General features: G+C 41.4%; 2 protein-coding genes across 5 annotated transcripts in view; both read left to right on the forward strand.

The window, feature by feature from the left end:
* The window catches only part of pag1 (phosphoprotein membrane anchor with glycosphingolipid microdomains 1), a 52024-nt gene extending 42329 nt beyond the window's left edge, over positions 1–9695 (forward strand). For both annotated transcript variants that reach the window (XM_031296257.2, XM_031296256.2), the window contains 4 exons: positions 890–1059; positions 1334–1765; positions 6876–6929; positions 7230–9695. In XM_031296257.2, the coding sequence (XP_031152117.1) occupies positions 890–1059; positions 1334–1765; positions 6876–6929; positions 7230–7592 (1019 nt within the window). In that variant the 3' untranslated portion in view covers positions 7593–9695. The remainder of the gene's footprint in view (positions 1–889; positions 1060–1333; positions 1766–6875; positions 6930–7229) is intronic.
* A 1470-nt stretch (positions 9696–11165) lies between these two features.
* znf704 (zinc finger protein 704) overlaps positions 11166–15922 on the forward strand; it is a 50234-nt gene continuing 45477 nt past the window's right edge. For 2 of the 3 annotated variants that reach the window (XM_031296260.2, XM_031296261.2), the window contains exon 1: positions 11167–12044. In XM_031296260.2, coding sequence (XP_031152120.1) covers positions 11784–12044 — 261 coding nt within the window. In that variant the 5' untranslated portion in view covers positions 11167–11783. Of the gene's footprint in view, positions 12045–15922 lie in introns of all 3 variants that reach the window. The other variant, XM_031296262.2, reaches the window with a different exon arrangement.

Raw genomic sequence — 15922 nt, forward strand, 5'->3', positions numbered from 1 at the left:
TTTGGCTTTAGCTTAGCATCTATTACAGGGGTGGCCAACCAGTTAGGTATAAAGAGCCACAAAAAAAACCGCACCATAGCAAAAAGCCACACAACACATGCACGTCCACACTACAACAGCAACAGTGTCTTCCAGATCTAATGACAGTCATAATACATAGCAGTTTTCATATTTTTTTTTTCTCACTTAGACTGACTCAGTGGGAAACCTGACAGTCTTTGTTATCCACAGTCCTTTTCAGGTCTTGCTTGAACTCGGTTGTGGCCACTCGAAGCAACTCTCTCACTCATCTGTCACTAAAGGGGCTTTCAAACAATCTGATTCAGCAGTGAAAGGGTTAACGAGGAAGGTGATCTGTGGCCGCTGTTTTTCCTCAGGTTGCAGAATCTGTCCTCAAAACTCTGCTGCATTATTTTCCATTTTAAAATAATTGGCAAATGTATTGGCAGATGCATTCAAATGTGTTTTTTTTTTTTACTTTTCTGAAATACTGTATGTTTCAGAAAAGTTAAAAACGACAATCAACCAATGACACAGCCCCCAGCCACACAGTAAGAGCCTCACAGGAGCAGGCAAAGAGCCGCATACGGCTCAAGAGCCACAGGTTCGCCACCCCTGATCTATTATACTGATATTAGAGTCACTGCTGCCCCTTAAAATTATTGTTAGCTGGTGTTATGCAACCTCTTTGTTGACTTTCAGCTTTGGTTTGTTTTAAACCTCAGCTGTTGTTGTTTGTTATGGCCATATCTATATGATGTTCTTAGTCATTATCACCTGGGTGGGTACTAAATATCAGTAACAGAAAACACATTGAAAGTCATCAAATGAGAGGCTTTTTATTTGCCCTGATTTTCTCTCTCTCTCTCTCTTTTCTGGGCACCGCCAGTCCTCACAGACACACAGGATACCAGTCCCCATCCGTCAGAGGAGATGCTCTCCAGCCAATCAGAGCTCAGGTCCTCCAAGTGTCCTCAGGACCGTGAGCTTCCTAGCATTCCTCCCAACAACGTCCGTATTGGGGATGGACCCCCAGCCTCAGGAGACAGCACCTATGAGGTCAATGTTTAAAGTCGCCTCACTACAGCCCCACTACAGGTTTTTACTTGCACTGAGCTTGAATGTGGCTGTTACAGGAGATTAAAGCTTTGATTAGTTGGCATTTTATTGGGCTGGTGATTGATTGATTGTTTGATTGATTGAGCTCAAAATATAGAGAGAAAGAATTTTTCCACAAGAGGTTGATGCATTGATTCAGTTTACTGTAGCATTAAATGTATTTTGTGCATTTACAAGCATATCAAAGAGCCCAATGTATGTATCTGATATCCAGGTGGTGAAGGAGATTGCAGTGGCATCACGTGACGTCAGCGTCGAAGACTCCCTGTACGAGACCGTCAAGGAACTCAAAGACCATCCCGCACAGCTTGGCCTCCCAAACGGTACCATCCATCCGAGCCCAGATGAACCTCCCCATCATCCCCCTGCACTTCTCAATGGCCACCTCAGCCCCTGCACACCTGAGCGGGGCCCTCTGTGCGCAGGGGTGGAGTACGCCTCAGTCGACCTGAATAAGAAGAGCCGTCACAGTGCTGACATGGAAGCCAAAAGGCGCTCTAATAATGCCAGCGTTCCCTCCCACAAGCCTCTGGAGGAACCGGAGGAAGACTTACCTCCGCCGGTACCAGAGAAGGTTCTGGATGAAAATGATAACCAGCCAGTGGTGATGAATGGGCTGGCCGGGGCTGGGCTGCACAATGGAGAGGTGAGAAGTGTGTGTGTGTGTGTGTGTGTGTGTGTGTGTGTGTGGTCTTAACTTGGGGTGGGAATTACCAGAGACTCCACGATACAATATTATCATGATACTCAAGATATGATATTATTGCGTTTTTATACATATTGCGATATATTGCAATTGTTTACCAACTTCAAATTATGTCCCCAAAGTTAAACTTTCTCAACATCTGTTTTATCTAAAAAAAAAAAAATTTTAATCTAGTACCAAAACGCCAAGTCTTAACACCTGTACAATTTAGTCGGCCAACATTTGTGTAGCGCAGCATAATTCCTAATTCAATAGAACAGAGAAACCCTCATTTCCGAACAAGTCTTTTTTTTTTTAAATGAGTCGTGAATCCGACAGCAAAGCCCAACTTTACTTTTAATGAAATCAAACAAAGAGAAATGTTCTCCCCTCGTCTTAAAATCAATACTAGAGTAACTTACTTCCTTGTCCAGCTGCTGCAATAAATATGCAGAGGAGGATAAATCACTGCACAAAATCATATGAGAAGTGTTTAATGGTTATTTATTTGTGCTTTAGAACATAATCACTGCGAAACAATCAAAAGTAAGCTTTATTTGTCCCTCCCTACTGTACAATGACAGATTCAAGTAGCTACAAAACATTAGTTCTACTGATATACAGATGGACGGGAGTATGTGATGTTAGCTGTTCACTAAATATGACGTGAAAGCCCCGCCCATTTCTAGCAATAAAGGATATTGTTATGCATTGCTCCCTGGTTGACCAAGGTCGTACCTGAATTGTCATGACCAGGGATATACCCATGTTGACTGGCTTGTTTTGAATTTCCAAAAGAAGGGTTGAACATTGGTCAGATAACCAGGGCCCAACCCTGGTCATTGGTGTGAAAGAGGTAAAAGAAAGCGAGGAAATGGTGTAGCAGTGAAGGAAGAAGAGAAGAATGAAACTGGGAGCTGGAGTGGGAAGAAAGTATAAGACGAAATGGAGATAGTGACAGAGAGATGGTGTGAGATTGACTCAAAAAGAGCTGAGAGGCCTTGAGAGAGAGAAAGAAACGAGAGAGAGAGAGAGAGAGAGAGAGAGAGAGAGGCAGTGAGATAGAGAGAATAAAGAATAAGAAAAGAAATCCAGTTGCATACAAATGAAGCCATCTGTAGTAGAGAGGAGGGAAGAGAGAAGATAGGAGGGTTTAAAAGAAGACATGGTGTTGGAGAGGGGAGTATAGGGAAGAGATTGACATGTGAAGGAGAGGAGAGGGAAGAAGAGTGAAAAGAAAAGTAGTGGAGGTGAGAAGAAAGGCGGTTCAATGTCATGCACAGCACTGAACAGAGCAGAGCTGCTGCTGCTGCTCTCAACATGCTGTCCTCCACATGCGGAGATCCATCAGAGAGACACACAAACAAAGCAACAAACAAATGCACTAACACACTCTCACAGTTTGGAAAGAATTGCATCAGACTGTTAGAAGCTGTCAAGTCAATCTGCCACAAAGCTGCATGTGGCAGATTCTCTCTTAACACTTTTCCTCTCTGTTTATATTGACCTTCTTCCCCATTACTTCTCCTTCTGTTATTTTAAAGGATAATTATCGTTTTATATGACTGGTGTGGCTCTAAGGCTGGCAATGTTGGTGGGTCTGTCGGTCCACCACTTTGGTCCAGACTGAAGAATCTCTACAACCATTGGATGGATTGCTGTAAAGTTTGGTGCCCAGAGGACGAATCCTAATGGCTTTGTTGATCCCTTGACTTTTTCTTTAGCGCTACCATGAAGTTGAAATTTGTATTCGTGAAATGTCTCAACAACTATTCGATAGATTGCCATGGATTTTGGATACATTCATGTCCAATTAGGATTCATTTTCAAAATCTTAATATCTCCAATATTTTAGTTTATGACCAAATACCTGCAAAACTATTGACCTTCCCATCAGCCTCAGCTGTAGTGTAGCGGTTTGGTGCTAATTAGGGAAAATTGGCATGTTAACACGCTGAACAAAAATGGTGGCATTTGTAAACATTTACCCGCTTAACATTAGCATGTTTACCATTGTCATTGTGAGCATGTTAGCATGCTGTGCTTAGCATTTAGCTGTGCCTAAGTGTAGCCTCACAGAGCTGCAAGCATCACAGTCAACAGACTTCCTGGTTCAACTTTGATCTAGTGTACTTTCCATATTGGCATTGAGGAATTATTACCAACAATTCAGCTGTCAATCTCACTTTTGGTTTTACCTTCAAATTAAGTGGTTTAAATAATTGGGTTGATGATTGTAATCTTCTTTCCTATTCTGATGGACTTACCATAACTAATAAAAAATGACTTATAATAAATCAGAACTAACCTTAGGATATTTTACCTTCTTGGTTCTCTTTTCCTCTGTTCATCTCTTCCCCCTTTACTTATTTCTCTTCTCTTTTTTTTTAGTCACATCTCTCTATTCTCTCTCCTTTGTCTCTGCTGTTGTAACCAATTAGTTAATCACTGCTGCTCTATTGGACAGCAGGTGAGTCTAGCCTCATCTGACCCCCATATCTATGACGAAATCTTGATCTACTGAGCTACAATATATCGGCAAACATTTCTGGCAGCCACACATACACACTCAAAATGTACTTGTTTATAGACGCCCCCACATATACCTTGTACCATGTCTAGTCAGCATTAATTCTGTTATTTCTCCCCATCCCCCCACATTACACTCACACACAAACACACACATACTATGATGTGTGTGTTTACATATATTCTGCTACACATAGACTCCCTGGGGCTGATTTAAGGTTAACCCTGAAAGTTCCTGGCTCACTGTGGTTTATGCCAGTGTATGACCAGGAGCTGTGGGTGATCTGTCTTGTCAGTTCAAGTGTGCGTGTGTGCGTGTGCATGTGCGTGTGCGTGTGCCTAGTGAGCGCCAGCTGGCCACTTTCACTATGGCAGTTAGTCTGGCTTCATGATGGATGATATGGGCTATAGAAACTCTCTATCTGTCTCTGTCACACACACACACACACACACACACACACACACACACACACACACACACACACACACACACACACACTCTCTGTACAGACGCTGGGGTGCCTGCATGTAAATGTCTGAGAAGAATCCCCTCAGGTAGCAGCTCGGTAAATGCTGCTCATATGAGGCAGGGTTTCCCATATACACACATTTTTCCACATGTACACCTGGTTTCTATTTAAACATTCACTGCAGACACACACTCACTCTTTTATTTGTGACCTTTCATTCACAGGCTCTATGATCCTGTGCAGTTGTATAGTTATTGAACCGTCATAAACAGCAGTAACTGCCAAAGTCAGCACTGTTGAGCCTAATTATCGCTAAAGGGAATCACTATTGTTATTAGATAGAGGATTTGAGTTTGTAATATGTGTGTTTGTAAGTGTGATATATAGGTCATAATGTGAGCTGGTGTTATTAATGTGGTTTATATATATTACATCTTCAGTTTGTTTGGAGCTCTTTATGTACTGCATGAAAGACAGTGAATGCAGATAATCTGAGTTGATGTATTCATACTGAATTGTATGTGTATGGGTGTCAACATGCACGTCAGCATGATTGACAGATTGACACCTGAGTCATCCATCTTCAGAGTCCGCTGTAATCAGCTTACTGTCATACTCTCATGTCCTGTATGTCATCGTGTCTCCTGCATTCACTTATACATATTCCCATAATCCTGTCTCACATACACACACACACACACACACACACACACACACACACACACACAATGTCTCAATGTGTAATTACACAACAACAAACACACACTGTTATAGGTCTTTATATTAGTTTAATATGCATGAAAAAAGTTTTTAAGACTCAATTTAATGCCCATATGCATCAGACTCTGGTTAAATACTGTGTTCGTATTGTGAGACAGACTCAGAGGTGCAGTCACTGGGTCATGTCACCTGTTTCATACGAGACTCCTCTGGGGCACTCTGCCTAATTGGTTGGCTAATTGCAGTGAAATAAAAAAAAGGCATTTGCTGCATTACAGAGTGTTGAATCTATAAAAGTAATCATGTCTCCAATCATGCGTTATCCATAACGGAGAAACTTGTATCTGTATCAAGACGCTATGACACACAGTAGGAGAGGATGCTTGGGTGGATGATCTCTGTGCACAGTTTTTTATTCAGTACATAAGAGCATAGCTTGTGTGGCGATTGACAAGCCCTTGACAAGCACAAAGTATTGTGCCTCAACAAGTGGAGAGCTTTCCCTTTTTTTCAAACACATTATCGTTAACCTTAGTACATCCAGCTAAGGACTTAAGTAAATCAGAATGTATTCCCCGGATCAAGTCAGAAAAGGAACACAAAAAGCAATGTTTTCCTCTCCTAGAAGTGTGTAAAAAATTCATGTGGTATGAAGTATTTAGTCAACAGTGGCAGTGATATTGTGGTTCTTGTTAGACTCTTGAGGTGTTTGGTGCTGTTGTCAGATGTGCTTTGATGATTAATGGCTCCCTCATCGATCATAAGGCAAAGTAGACTGTGGAGGCTGTGCACAAAAACATCCCTCTCTGTCACTGAATATTGACTTTTACTCAATAATTTTCTTAATGAACGGGTGCTTATATACAACATTAGCTTCATATGTATCCCAGCTAAAACAGTAGATGCAGTGCTTGTTAGCTTAGTTCACTTTATTGATCGGTTACCAAGTGCTTTCTTAAGCCATTCAAAGAGATTTTCCACTATTGTTTTTGAGAACTTGTCAATAGTTTGCCAGCATGTTTCAATGATGCAGATCAATAAGAACCTCAACTATGTATCTCAATGGAATTCATTTGAAAGTTGTTTGGAACAGATCTATTGCTATACTAAGTTTCAAATTGTAAGAAAAAGTGGTTAAATTCCAGGGATTGCTTCTTTAAATTTTTACAACAGGAAGACGCCTCCAAATTCTTAAAAATAAAAATGTGGGACAACCCCTACAATGTTTCCAACAGCCACTTGCAGTAGAAGTAAGCATCCACTTTGTAGTTTTAAATGTCTGATTCTGCGCTCAGTCTTTTACACACTATGAACCATATCTTAATCTATCTTTTTGTTCTTTTCTCCTCCAGTTACACTCCCCTCCTGCACCGGGATTCAACAACCACATTCTGTCAGACAATGAGGTAAGTGTGTGTGTTAAACTCCCTTATTCCCCAAACTGCTGTCTCCTCTCCCGAGACAGCAGCACTTTATTCTGTGAATGCTGATGCTCCAAGCCCCAAAAGGATTTCAAAAAGAGTGGAGACTGGTAAAAGAGTACATCAGACAATACGCTATGAGGGAAAAACCTAGCAGGGTATCTTTTGGTACAAGTGCATCAGTTTCTTTTTGTGTTCACATTCCTATTATCTCAATACATGTAGTTTATGACAATTTTATACAAAATAAGGTCAACTCACATGTGTTTCTTCTCCATGCTTCAGCCAGAAGTGTACTCTACAGTCAACAAAACAAACTGTGACAATGCTGTGAATGGGGACGACAAAGAGCACGACTACAGCAGCATCGCAGAGATCAAAGGTCTCGTCACGGCCTCTTCCTCCAGTGACCTCTATGCCACTGTCCGAGATATCTACGCCCAGCCAGACGAGCCCCAGCCGGGGGAAGAGCCCAACTTGGACAGCACGGATCACTGCTACGAATCCATCCGCATCCCAAAGACTGGTAGCTCGGATGATGACCGCAGGGCTGGGCTGGGAGCAGATGGGTCAGACGCTGCCAAGGCAGAGCCTGACTACGAGAGTGTCGGAGAGTTAGGTCTGAGCCGGGAAACGTCCCGCCTCTAAGTTTTTCTCCTCATCGTCTTTATCTGTGGCGGTTTGGGAGAAGCCTCCTCTCTTAACATCTCACAGACGCCAATGTAGTGCTTTGAACCTGCTACCAAGCATGCTTTTGGTGCATGACTTGGGGAAAATGGTGCACCACAGCATCCCTCATCAATGCATGAGTGTCCTCTTTATGGCTTGGGTACGGTTTATCATATCTGAACTTTTAATTTATCAACCACAGTGAATGTCATTGGTACTGGTAAGCCTAGAAGAAAAGGAACTGTAGTACCTCAGTCATTGGGCATTAATTGTGGATGAGTGCATTTTGAATCATCATTAAATTCCTCTTTTGTCTTTTTGACAGTGCGTATCATGGATACATTTAACAACACTTGATTGTGGAAAAAGATCAAATAAATAAAGTATCAAATAAATAAAAAAATAGGGTTAGCTCAGTACACGATCAGTGCCTGTGATATAAAAAGATACCAAGAATTCCGTGCCATAATGATGAAATCCATGCACTTACCGTACATATGAAGGAAACCTTGTTTGTATGCCCCTTCTGCAGCTGCTAGTGACTTTCTAGCTTCTTTTAGGTGACTCAGTGTCATGTTTTATTGAGGTGTCAGATGGTGTATTTCGAGCTATTCTTTGTCAGGTTTGGCAGCACCTCCACTGTGCATTCTCTGCTTGAAATTCCAGTGAATAGGTTCTAGGCACATAAAGCAAAAGCCAGTCTTATCTTTGACCAAATGGTTAGTTGAAACGATTGGATAGATTACGCCACCAAATAGAAATGAGGACTTTTTGACTGCTACATAAATACATATTCTTTCTTTTTTTTTAGACTATTCACTGCAGCCAAGAGACAAGGGAAGGAATGTGGTTTCACATGCGCTTAAGGTCACAATACATTTTATAAGCATTTTTTTGACGTTTTACAGTCCATGTCAACATTATTTTGTGAAATTCATATTTATTTGAAGATGCATATTGTTGTGTAATTGTGAAATGTTAGAGTATGTGTGGGAAAGAAGAGTAAATAGGGTTTTCTAGAAGTTTCTAGCATTTGTATTAAGATACTAAATGAAAGTGAGTTGAGAAGTAAAGGTACGCTTTCCCCTGACTTTTTTTTTGGAAAAAAAAACATGAGAATATATTGTCATTTAGCACGGGTCAAAACAAATTCAAAGGAGGTGTAATGTGATCAAAATGACACAACAAACTTTCATTATTAATACAAATCTATTGATTATTTATATATTTTTGGTTGTCATGTTTTTTTGAGCATAGGCTACTTTTGGTACAGTATCCAGTCTTCAGTTGGCATCCCGGATGAATTTTAAAGCACAAAGTTTAATATCATGGTACTGCATTTATATACTGCTTATCCAGCTACATCTCTGCACAATTTGAATATCTAATGCTTTTTAACGTACTAGTAGCACTCGAGAAAACCATATCTGTCTGTTTGTAGCTTGTACTGACGTCAGCCAACCAAGGCTTGTATATACTTGGAGCACTATTTTAACCAACTGTTACTCGCTGGAAGTTTTATGTAAGCTTTTAATTATTTGTACAATATCCAGAGTGGTATCATTTTAAAACAAGTCTGTTAAGAGCACTGATGTATGTCTGCCTTGTTTGAAGGAAAACTGAAAACATGTTGTCCAATGTTGTCATATAGCTTTTGAGTTCTGAGAAGAAGTAACCAATTAAATGTCAGAAATATGGTACAATGTTTTGGTACATGCATTTTAAGAAACAGTGAGTGTGGTACTTGTATTTAAAAAACAAACCAAAAAAAAAAAAACTGAATGTGTCAATACTGTTTGTTTGTTATCAAATATAACAGGGCCAATGCTTTTTGCTGTAAATATCTCTTTTACGGTTACAGTATCTCCCATCTTTGCAGAAACAATGGTGTCATCTATTTCCACCCACATCAAAATATGACAGCTTATCCAGCCTTAACTCATGTTTCATTAGACATCAGACATTTAAAATGATGTAACTTCTCCCAGCAATGCTACAGTGAAGGATTTTAAATGCAATCCACAACCAGTATTTTATGAACGTAAACGGGTAAATGAAGCCCGCAATTAAAAAAATAATTTACACTCCCAAAAAATGTACACATTGTTCCTACCAAGTGATGTGGCTGTGTATCAGGGTGGTGCCATCATTTAGATATAATGGTATTCACAGAATGCTATAAATGACCTCTAAGGAAATTATCTGTCAAAGGGGGTGTTTTAGTGCCAAATCTAACCAGGACACACACACACACACACACACACACACACACACACACACACACACACACACACACACACACACACACACACACACACACACACCTTCACACCTTCAGGGAATTGGGGTGTGGTGGAGGTAGGGAGATGCTCCCTTGCTGCCTTTGATCACAGGGCAAAGCCTGTTTTGGAAGTTATGGTCACTCCACTCTGTCCTGTTTCCATTCTCTGCATGTAAATATTTTATGACATGAATTGTTCTATTAAAATATATATATATATATAATAAATTGCGTCATCGTGTCTTTTTATTCACTGGAGGCACTGTCATATATAAAGATTGTAAGTTGCAAATCATTTTGACATTAATAATGCTATTTGTCCACTGGTATATTCTCTCTGCTAAACTTGATTCATCACTAATTGAACACTGATCTTTCTAATCAAAATGGAGACATTTATCAGACATCGTTCCTTCTCAGAGAGCAACTACTTGAGTCACATTGTGAGATCACACTTTAGGTTTCTTATTTAGTACAGGGTGCAGCTTACATGAGTGTTAGCCACCTGTGAGAGCTGTTATGTGTGGTGTTGAAATGAAGAGCACAGTAATAAAGAACAATATGACGGCTGGCTTATTGTTATCATTACCCTGTGGCATCAAATAGGTATCACAGTACTTCTTACAATACTGACCTCACCATTAAAAATTAGCATTTTCATACACATTTGCATAATACCTCATCTATATTTAGTATTTGCACATGAAGCACTTTATAGCATGGTTTATATAACTTATCTGATGGGGCTGGCTAAGATTTGTCTCTTGCCTGGGCTGATAGCCTACCTGATGTACAGGGTTGATGTTAGAGCACGTTCACCCCAGTGCCTTTGGTAGAACAAAACTGGCATGTTAAGTAATGACACAACCTCATAAGGAATTAAATAACCTGTTGTGTTTACATTCACAAAAACTAGATCAGTACAGTTCGTTATTTTCATTTTAGAACCAGATCATACAGTGGTAATTTAGAAATCCCATGGCACCTGAAAAGTAGGCTACATGCGTTTAACAACTAGGTTATAGCATAAAGCCTGTCTGTCTGGTCAAAGTTTTCCTTTCATTAGCCTAAATTCCCATTTTTCCCTCCTGCCATTACCCTTCCCTCTCGTTTCTTCTCCATCCTTGCGTCATTGTTTTGAATTGAGCATCCTTTCGGCTTGCATTACCTTCTGTTGGAGAAGAGGGAGAGGTGGGGGCTTGTGGAGGCGTGTGCTGCACCAACCAATTGCAGCCCGCCTTGGCCGCCGGACCGCACATGTTTACAGGCAGCATTCCGCCGGTAGAGGCTCTGCTAGGTCGGCACCACGCGCGGACTGGAGCTCGCAGTAGCCGGAGCTGGAGTCACGTAACGGCTGTGTTTTCGACCGTTTTCAACATCCGAGGAAGCATGGAGATGTATAGGCCCGAGCCAGGTAAAATAATTCGACGTATTTGCTTCCGTTCTTCGATGTCTAAGTCGTTAATTCACGGATAAGCAGCAATTTTGTTTAATCGTGTACAAATGTCATTTCGGTTCCTGAAATATCGGCTAGTCCGTGATTTTCCGCCGCCCCCTGAGCTCGCAGGGAGCAGTGGGGAAAACAAACAGGTCGAACGGAGGAAGATTGGTAGCCGGTTGGATGTGGAGGTTGTTTAGCGGCGAATGAATCGTTTAGTGTTGTCGGCTTTTGTCGGGTGCTATTCAAAGTTTTCCTTCAGTTGTCGGTGCTTTTCAGTACGGTGCATTTAGGACGCTGTTTGGAGTGTTCGCTTTCCGAGTATGTTGCCGCGTAGTCTACCCGCTTCGGTTTTGTGTTTTTCTCAACGTTGTTTACCGGTTATAATTCGACGTTTAATGATTTAAATTCACCGGCAAACGGCTCTGAATTTGGTGAGACACTTTTAAACATGCATACAAGGCGTTTAGTGAAACGTTCGATCCTCGGCAGCCGCGTTTATGCGCCGAGTCCGACGGGGGACGGTGCCCCGGTGACAGGAGTGGTCCAGGCTGTCAAGCAGGAAAACAGAGACGTCTCGGCCGTAGGAACCCGGCGCAGCGTCTACACCGTGCTAATGCAGGACGGGAGCCTCAAGGAGTTCTCCGAGGAGGAGATAGCCGCGGGGTTCAACCACACTGCAGCCAAAGGACCGCTTAAGTCCAGCTTGAAGGTGTGTGTGTGTGTGTGTGTGTGTGTGTGTGTGTGTGTGTGTGTGTGTGTGTGTGTGTGTGTGTGTGTGTGTAAAAGCGCCGCGGCAGGCAGCGCTTCACTGTTTTTATTGTGCGGTGTTTTGCGGCGTTTAACTGTGTCACCGCTGTCGCTGCTGCTGCCACTGATGTCAAATGTAACCAGCTGGCACAAAACCAGAACCACCGAGAATAATAATAATGCAGTTTAGGCTGTCATGACATTTGGCGACATCAGATATATGGGACAAAGGGCTTGATAGGGCCTGCTCAATGTTTATGTGGGCTAGTGGGTGGGTAAGCCGATGCAAACAAACACGCTCTGACCGCAGTGTTTTGCACAGGCTATGCTTTATATATCACATTTAATACAGAAAAAAAAAATTGCCTTTGCCAATCATGCCTTTAATTGCACATAGCATGTATTATAGTTTGGACATTTTCATTGAAGATACAGCTTGTCACCCAGTTGAATATTGTATGGCTTTATGTGAACCCATTCTGCACAAGATGCAACTATTGTCAACGGTTAACATAGATACTGTGGGGTTCCTGTGACATTAGAAGCAGCAAAGTAAGTGTTGATGATGTCCAAATTTGTAGTCCTGATATGGGCATAATTAGCAGTGACCTAATTGCCTTCGTTTTCAACGTGTATGCTTTGGTGTCACATGGCCTCAGATAAAGACTGTGTAAGGAAGAGAAGCCAACCCTGCTCTTGGATGAAAACACTGTTTCTGGCATTAGGGAAGTGTGTGTGTGTGTGTGTGTGTGTGTGTGTGTGTGTGTGTTTGTGTTCGGTCCTTTTTATAGCAAGGGAGGGACTGAGTAATGCATGTGACCCAATAATGGCTTGTTTACGATCTGATTTAGATTTATTTAGACTGATGTGGTTTTGTGCCTTCTTGCATTTATGCGTGTGTTGTGTTTTCATATGTTATTGATGAAGCAATTTACAGGCTGTAGTCGTAAGTATTATTTCTGTAACCAAAACTGAAATGTTTGGCTGCTGTTTGTTACCACATATGCTGGACTGTTTACATTTCCTTTATGCAAATGTGAGATATAGGGAGGATGTACATCAGATACAGCAGCAACAGTCTGAACTGCTTGTAAATCTCAAATGAAGTTGTAAATTAATCTTTAAAACTTCACTCGCAAACCTTAACAAAGAGGAATGCAACAGCTCTTTATGGAGAACTGTTAGGGCTTTGAGTGATGGGAAATGCATTGTAAACTTGGGTTCTCTTGTTTTGCATTTGCACATTTGTGTATGCTGTGCTGCACTCACAAAAGCTGTTGCGCACACAATACTGTTACAGTCACCGGTGCAGGCTGGAGTAGTGCAGCTGAGGCTGAGAGCGTAGCCCTTTCAGCACAATGGTCAAGTCTCTTTCAGCACTCAATTCCCACTGAGGTTGAAAACAAGCCATGAAATGAGGAGGAGGGATATATATATATGTGTGTGTGTGTGTGTGTGTGTGTGTGCGTGCGTGTATTCACATGCACACCTGTGTTGCTTTTTGTGTACATGGATGTGGTTTCTCTCCCATATGTGTATTTGTATGTTTGATGAGTTAGAGTTGACTTCTTAAAATGTTGGAGTGGGGGTTGTTTGTGAGGGCATGTCACCCTGTTTTGAGCAGCAGCTGTACAGCCAACAAAGCAGGCACCCCCGGTTGGCAACAGGTGGCATGCTCCAAAGAATCTGGATGCTTGGCACATTGCCCGGTATGGCAAACGAATGCCCCCTGTTCTGGGGAGGGGGGGGTGCAGGATGCCACTTGTTGACTTGTTGGTTTGTGCAAGTGTGTGTTGTGTGAGTAATGCTACACAGATCTCTCGCTGCTAACAAAGAGGCGTTTACTTGTTTTTGTTTTGCTGGGCGCTTTTGTTGTCCTCACTGTTGTTTGCGACGTTGATCGTACGTCAATGTGGGAGTCAATGAAGCAAGCTTGTTGACAGGAGCTGAGTGACTGACTCTTTGTTCTGAAGCGGTGATCCCCGGCAGGCGGACTGGCGTCGTCTGTCCTTATTGGTTGGCTGAGCAGCATCAGCATGAAGCACAGCCACCACAGGGTCAATTCTGGAAGCTGCCTCTGATGATGTATGAGTAATCTTTTAGGGCAAAGTGTATGTGTTTATGTATTTGTTATGTGTGCTATGAACACAGGTTTAACACACACATTGTTAATCTCTTTTTCTCAGTTCTTGTTCTTATGTATGTCCTTTAAAAGTATGTATGTCTCTCATTGGCTAAAATATATATTATTATTATTATTATTATATATATAAATATTTCAGCTCTGCTTGCAGAATAACTTCTTCTATTTCAAAAGAGTTGGGGCTGAATGAAAATATGTAGTTGCGATTTTTCTGACCAGTATTGCGGTTGCAATTTAAACCACTATTTATTTCTATCACGTAACCACTAGGTTTGTAGGTTATATAGTTTTCTATCAAGCATTATAACAAATTGACCTTGTTTTAACATTAAAATAGTCAGATGGAATAATGCAAGGGTTCTTTTTATATAAAAAAGTTAATTTGTACTTGAATTAGCTAGTGGTTTTTTTGTACCAGTTTAGCTAATATTTAGTCAAATATTACTCGTCGTCAGTCCAAGAAAATAAATAAATAAATCCCTCGTCTTAGTTTTTGCCATTGTTCTTTCTTCAAAGTATTTTCTGTGTTTTAAACATAGGCCATTCATCCATCAACCGCAAAGTAACGTTAGACACTCTGCTTCCTGTTCAAACCGGCACCAGCATGCCCAGTGTATGCGAATGGTCATGTGAAATGCGGTTTCAGACATGTTATTACGGACGGAGATAATTTCAGATACCGAACCTAAATGCTTGTGTGTGTGGGGGGGAAATAAAGAGAGGGGAGGTATGAGGGACACTGGGGGCATTTGTTCTGTATGCACAAGCACACACATACAGCTTTGACACATGCAACTCACATTTCACAACTGATTTGGCATGCTTTACAATTTCCTGGCGCCGTGAAATGCCATTATTCATAAGTCTGGTGAAAGGAATGAATTGCTGTTGGTTTTATCCGAGGAGTGTGCTTGTCACATGCGCAACACCTAATCTTCCCCGAGCCAGTGTAATCCATCTTGTTGTTTTACTCAAGTCTGTGTTTTCACAGAGCGTGAGCGCACCACTGAGTGTTCAAGCGACCAGTCTGTATCATGAGCGATACTCAATAATAATTTCTTCCTTTTTTTTTTTATCTCATTAACCTAAATAAATTGTTCTTTTGGTGTTTGTGTGTGAATGTGTTTGTGAGTGATTGACTACAGGGTGCCTTTTCCATAGTCAACCATAATCGTGTTACAGTGCTTTGAGATAATGATCTAGATCACACACACACACACACACACACACACACACACACACACACACACACACACACACACACACACACACATACTGTAGACACACATACACTGACCTGCATGTCATACTCCTCAACGCTCCATGTGTGTTTCACTCTGGCTTTTTCTCTTGTCTGTTTCTAAGAGCCTGATGGCTTTAGTTACCTACAGAGGTGTGCGTGTGTGCGTGTGTGGGTGGGTGGGTGCATGCAGGTATTCATGTGCCGAAGCATGCCATTCGTTGCTGTTGTGTAAGAGAAGAGATGATATTGGGCTGTTTTTTGTTTTTTTTAAATGCTACAGGTGGGCGTTTTCAGATAGGAGAAATGCTATTTTGTGGTTGTCTGTGTGTCAGTGAGTCTATGCATATATCTGCATTTAGAGAACATTAGTAAGAAACTGAGGAGGACCATGACAATAGCATGTATAAAAAAAAAGTGAATAAAATAAATATGAAAACTGCACAAAATAAAAAAG

The sequence above is a fragment of the Sander lucioperca genome, chromosome 16, assembly GCF_008315115.2.
Source record: "Sander lucioperca isolate FBNREF2018 chromosome 16, SLUC_FBN_1.2, whole genome shotgun sequence".
NCBI lineage: Eukaryota > Metazoa > Chordata > Actinopteri > Perciformes > Percidae > Sander > Sander lucioperca.